Source organism: Triticum dicoccoides, chromosome 7B (assembly GCF_002162155.2).
Source record: "Triticum dicoccoides isolate Atlit2015 ecotype Zavitan chromosome 7B, WEW_v2.0, whole genome shotgun sequence".
Taxonomy (NCBI): Eukaryota; Viridiplantae; Streptophyta; class Magnoliopsida; order Poales; family Poaceae; genus Triticum; species Triticum dicoccoides.
In genome coordinates this window covers 714,278,889-714,285,147 of record NC_041393.1, presented here as the reverse complement: position 1 = coordinate 714,285,147, position 6,259 = coordinate 714,278,889, and the positions used below count along the sequence as shown (strand labels likewise).

The 6,259-nt window shown below is 44.0% G+C and overlaps 1 protein-coding gene across 1 annotated transcript; it reads left to right on the top strand.

The window, feature by feature from the left end:
• Positions 1–913: 913 nt before the first annotated feature.
• LOC119336104 (uncharacterized methyltransferase At2g41040, chloroplastic-like) lies at positions 914–5,566 on the top strand. Its single transcript, XM_037608128.1, has 6 exons — positions 914–1,138; positions 1,646–1,754; positions 1,847–2,069; positions 2,237–2,343; positions 2,685–2,795; positions 5,071–5,566. The coding sequence occupies exons 2-6, from the start codon at positions 1,693–1,695 to the stop codon at positions 5,279–5,281; spliced, it is 714 nt and encodes a 237-aa protein (XP_037464025.1). The 5' UTR covers positions 914–1,138; positions 1,646–1,692; the 3' UTR covers positions 5,282–5,566.
• Positions 5,567–6,259: the final 693 nt, after the last annotated feature.

The window sequence follows — 6,259 nt, the reverse complement described above, 5'->3', positions numbered from 1 at the left end:
CAAACCTCGTCCTACGAAGCATCGCCTCCTTGTGCCTACGATAAAGACTATGGAGTGAGTAGGTTGGCGGTGGCTATGACCATCGATGCTGCAACCGGTTAGGCGCGAGGCTGTGAATGGGGATGCGAGATGCTAGGACCAGCGGTTGCCGATGATGCTGCAAACGACCGCGTCCAGTTGGCAATGGTGCCGGTGAGGTGCGGTGCTGTGATCGTCGATGCAAGATGCTGGGACCGGGGGATGTGCATTGTTGGTACCGCCACGACGACGATATGAGGGAACCCGGGGGCCAGCGACAACGAGAGGCGAATGGCGACAATACGTCGGCAAGCTGCAATGGTGACCACGACGAGCTATGACGCGGGGAGGGGGCGGTGCTCGCTGTTGCTAGCTCTATCCCCCACAATTTTGACGCGAGCAGTGGGCAAAGGAAACAACGACAATGGAGGCGAGATCTAATGACCAAGAGGGTGGCGACTCCACAACTCGCGAGAAGACCTCTCTGGGCTCTCAATCGCCTGACCGACGCAGACTACTGCCCTATTTCTATACCTTAATCTATTATTCAGTAAGATTACTAGTTATGTAAAATATATCCTTCCAACAAGTTTAAATATGAGTAAATGTGCCATAATTTGAAGTAATTTGGTAGAAAAGGTTAAATGTGATGAACGACTCATTAGGAAATAAACGTGCAACAATCGTCACGTTTATTTAAATGTGTCATGTCAGATACGTTTAAGCGTGGCCCGGACGTGACAGACCCAGATGACGATTCGATTTCGGAAAAGGAGTGGTCACAATTGGAGCTAGTGGCGCCACGCATGAGACGAGCCCACGACCAGTACGCCCCTCCTTCCCTAAAAAAAAGAGCACGCCACTCCTTTGTTTGAGAATCTCAAAAGAAAAAAAAAGCACGCCCCTCCTCTTCCGATCTTCCCTCCCCTGCCGGACCTTCGTCGGCCGGCGCGTCTCCAGGTTCCAGGCTTTGCAGCTCCGCGTCGGCCTCGCCCATGGAGCTCGCGGTGAGAGCCGCAGCGGCTTCCTGCTCCTCCTCCTCCCACGCGTCCCCTGCCGCCTTGGCCGCAGCCCAGGCCTGCCGCCGCCGGCTCGCCGTGTGGCCGTCGCACTCGACCCGGTATGTACCTACGCCACTAGCTGATTCTCGTCTCAGGTAAGGCACGAGAACCCGTTGTGTCTGCTAGAAAAAAGTGGGAGCGATTGTCGCCCACCAAATGTTTGGTGTTATGCCTAGGCGGGGCTTTGGCAGGAACCAAGCTTTGTACTTATTTAGTAGAGTAATTAATCGAGAGCTAGGGTAAGTTTAGCAGGTATTTGGCCACCAGATGCAAAGATTGAACCACGCATGGTAGATTAGTGACTGAGCTAAATGGTTATATGGCTGATAATATCTGTATTTCTATTGCCTTACATGCATAGGATGAGTGGTCTCTGCATCTAGCTTCCAGTATTTTACTCTGAAGAGCTAATCTTGCTAGCGAGCGATCGTGTATGCTTTGGAAAAGAAGCTGCCTGTTTAATAGCATAGTTTACAGTCGCGTTAAGTGTAAGCGTTTGATGTTATGCCAAGGTTGGACTTTATTCATACCGTGTGAAACTGACGCTCACTGTGCAACCGTTTCAGAAGATCAAAACCGAGCAGAATGATGCTTCAAAAAATCAAAAAGCGACATGTTTGGATGCCCTGTTTGCTATGAACCACTGATAAGGAAAGGGCCGTCAGGCATGAATCTGTATGTCTAAAGTCCATGAGTTGCGTTCATCTCATGCAATTCTGTTGGCTGGTTTAGGATTTATGTTGTTTTGGCTTCTACGTGTGTCCCAGGCCAGCGATTTATATGTCAGGATTTAAATGTTCAAAATGCAACAAGTCATTCACCAGCAAAGATATCTTCTTGGATCTCACTGTCACCTCAGGCATGAAAGAATACAGTGAACTGAAGCCTGCTAGGACTGAGCTGTTCAGGAGCCCGCTCGTCTTCTTTCTTTACGAGAGGGGGTGGCGTCAGAACTTCAATCGGAGTGGCTTCCCTGGCCACGATGAAGAGGTACATTTCTTGGCTGCGTCATTCTTCAATTCCATGGCCTTAAGCTGTTACTGCTCAGTGAGAAACTATTTATATGGTGCTTCATGTTTTCGTGTTGCAACAAAAAATGATCGCCACTCTTTCATGTCAAAATAATATTCATGTTTTGTGGCTTGTTTTCAAGGAAGTTTGCAAGCTCTGGGGCATACTCATCTGTGATTGCTTTGGACTTTTCTGAGAATATCCTCCGCCAATGCTATGACTACATCAAACAAGAAGAAAACCGTATGAACAAGTGAGCTTTCCTTCGTGCTTATTTTGAGCTTGTCCTGTGAGGATTGAAAAAATGTCTTGTAATATCCAACATCCAACTCTAACAAACCATCAAGTAGACAAGTTGGGCCATCTAATTTTTGTGTGGAAACTAGTGCTTTATTTTTCTTTAATACCAAAAAAGACTAAGATCTATGTGGTCAGCATCCAATTGAACGGCATGTGAATACCTTAGTTCAATCTATTACTACCTCAGAATGTTCTTTTTGATCCAAGTACACTACAGTAATCGTGAACATTCATTAGCAGTATTCGATGATGCTTCTAGCAAATACTTACTGTTCTCTTCTTTTGGTTCTGCAGGAACCTCGCTCTCGTAAGGGCTGATATTTCGAGCTCCCTTTTGCTTCATGTTCAATTGATGCCATTCATGCTGGAGTTGCTATCCACTGCTGGCCATCCCCTTCAAATGCAGTATAGTACCTGTCTCATTTGTATTTTTGACTCAATATTGTACATGGTTCGTAACTTAACATATTAAAACTGGTGTCTTCAGAATTGCGATCTTATTTGTCAGAGTCCAATGAACAATTAGCCAATCCAGAAAGTTTACACCACTTTGGGCATTACATGAGAAATAATGTTCTGTATTTCTGTTAGTTATTGACTTCTGAATGCGTCTATAAAGTCAACCTCAATAGTTTAGTGCTTAGTTAGTTTGGGTTGAACAGCTTTGTGCAGGAACAGGGCATCATGCGATGACCTGTGTACCTTACCTAGAGACCTCCTCCCCATTACAATAATGGATCAGGAGACCTCCCCATTACATTAATACAGAGTGCTTCACTAGTCTGTCTAGGTAGTTAGGCAGGAGATAGAAGCTGCTCCCTATAGATGGCTCAATCTACTCTCTACTCTCGACACACTTAATATGGCAGCCTATGCTTCGCAGTTCTAGAAAAATAATACTCCCTCCGTCCGAAAATACTTGTCGGAGAAATTGATAAAAATGAATGTATCTAGAACTAAAATACGTCTAGATACATTCATTTCTCCGACGAGTATTTCCGGTCGGAGGGAGTAGAACGCTTGTTGCTGGGTCACTGCTACACCAGAAGTACTATACGATGTCTTGTAGCATTCACTAGTGCAGCTTCATTTTCGAGGGTAGTCAGCTGCTAGCCTCTGGATCTTTTCGACACAATCCTTATCTAGAGGAGGCAAGATCCTTCTTTTCATGTTTCCCTGGAATTTAAGAAATGAAACAGATGAAAATCAGTGGTGTTCCATAATGAATTCAGCATACTTATGGAATAAAACCTTCTTTTTAGATGTGGGCCTGACCGTGTAGGCTTTCAACAAGTTTCTCCATTTATCCTGAAGGATTAAACAAAACATAAAAGTTGTCATATTTTGCAATAAATAGATAAATAAAAGATTAACAGAGAAAAATGTGAGGAAAAAAAAGTAATGAACAGAGATAATATCTATAGATGCATGTGCTTTAGGGTGCAATAAATCACCAATCGGCTATACCTTAAGATGCTCCGCCGTTCGAAGTGATATCGGAAACCTTTCATTCTTCAATTTAGTCCAATGTCCAACCCCATATACAGATACACCATCCACTAGCTCTTTCACCTCTTCAGATCTCCAATGGTCGTTGTTTCTTCTGCCCCCATGTTTGTGGCCTTCACTTGCAGAGCAGAAGTCCTGGGAACATGGTTCCATGTTTATCGACCATGTTCCTCTCTTGCGTGCACTTCTCACGCGACTCCCGTGCTTCCAACCACTTTTGGGCATGTAATCTGAAGCTCATAGCATATGTATTTAACTACTTGAGACAATGACAAGTTGTATATTGCAACGAATGGATCCTATATAATTCATACCTAGTAGTAGATGGCAGGCCCCCTCCTCCAGCAGTGTGGCGGTGGGTGCAAGCCTCCTGCTTCTTCGATGACAAGGTGGTGGGTACCTGTATGCTCCTCCCACTCTCATCTCCTCCTCCTCCTCTCCCCCTCCTCCTCCTACTCCGCCGCCGCCAAGGGCCATTGTGGCAAGGGCCTCCTCTTTCTCAGGCAGCACCTCCGGTGGAGCAGGTCCAAGTGTTTGTATAGTCATGCCATGATCACTAGTTGGTGAATAAAATCTGCATTCAACCTGCAATGATGAAACATATGTTCAGTACCATATGCCACGTTCATTTATTAGCAAGTTTGTACTTTTGCATGTGAGAAAATCTTGCCTCATGAGTTAAATTTGCCTCCTTTATAAAAGTAGGATTGAATGCACCTGTAAGAAAAGCTTCATATGTTAATTGGTTTATAAGTCGAACCATGGATAAGTTGCTTGCTTGTGTAATGAAGTTTGGAATGGATGCAACAATTAAACATCATACGTTTCAGCAATCTGTCCAAATCATGTTCATCATGGGGTCCTTCTAAGAGTGACTGGAAGTCCGTGGTGTCATAATCCAGGGATGTTGAGTAAACTTCAATCTCCGCCTGTCATCAGAGCAATGAAACATATGTTAATGCTAGAATTTTGATGAACCCCTTGCGAATTCTATATCCAAGATTGTAAGAGCTAAAGAACGTGGACCATATATGAACTATGCTAGTCGACATTGATATATTACATCCAGTTCAAATGAAAGTTGAATAAACCAGGGAATATGCTTATTTTTATTGACTATTTTGGTTGTGCTTATACCCTTCTTTCAGACAACTTATAGGTTTTTTCTTAGAAATGCAGGCCAGCTCCATTTTTATCGAAATGAAACCAAGCATCCAACTAGTCATGCATTGTGTCTAGCATTAATATGTGAGCTGATCGATCAACACAGTAAATATATATACCTGGCTTGGGAGAGGATCAGCGAAGATGGGTGCCCAAATGTCTACTTGTTCCATTGTGTCAGTGAGAAGCTACCACACTTGCCCAATGTAGGAAACTGAAAATCATGGCAGAAGTCAATGTGCTTATTTAATAGTCCCTCCATTCACAAATTGATGATGTTTTGGATATTTCAATATGGACTACGTACGGACTGAAATGAGTTAACAAACATACTAAAACATGTTTATATAAAAAATCTGATTCAGAAAAAAGTTAGAACATGCATCTTGTATTTTCTTTCTTTACTTTTGAGAATGAACATCTTGAATTTGTGAACGGAGGTAGCACTACATACTGTAAATTACTTGTTCCATCCAGTAATACATACTGTACATGGATGGTAAAGCCAGATATATATTCCATGTGTTATTTAATTGTTTTTCTTCTTCTTTAAAACATACGGTAAAGCCAGACAGATATGTATTGTTTTTCTTTGTGCATTGATGACCAAAAATAGTAATAGATGCGTATGCAGTCAATCATCTCACCTGGCAGGATGGTACATTGCAATGCAGTCTATTCTACCACAAAGTAGCTAGCCAGTATGTATCGGCCGTGCAACAAATTAACTGCCCAAGGTAATTAAGCAACAGTACATATAGTCATTTCTACGACAAGTATTTCCAGACGGAGGGAGTAGGTGCTAATCAACTGTGGACAGAGACCGGGTGAATAACGACGTACCTGCAGGCTGCAACCGCGGGTGCGCAGCCTCCGGTACGTTTGCCGCCGGCCGTCCAAGATCGTAGTTGTAGCCTGTTTGGTACGTATACGTGTTAGAGAATGGCCGGGGCCGTTATATATATGCATTGCCATTTGCCAAGCTAGCAACTTCCGGGAAGCTGCATGCGGCATGCCCCACGGACCACGGTACGGTTCAGTTCCTCGACGACGGCGGCGGCCGCGAGAATCGTGTCTGTGTGTGCGTGTCTTAACTCTTAACCTACAGTAAGCTTGTTTGATGACATGCGATGCAATGTGAGCTTTGAGCTCGTAACTTCCACCAAGTTTCCTCCTCTCCCCAAAGGCAAATATGA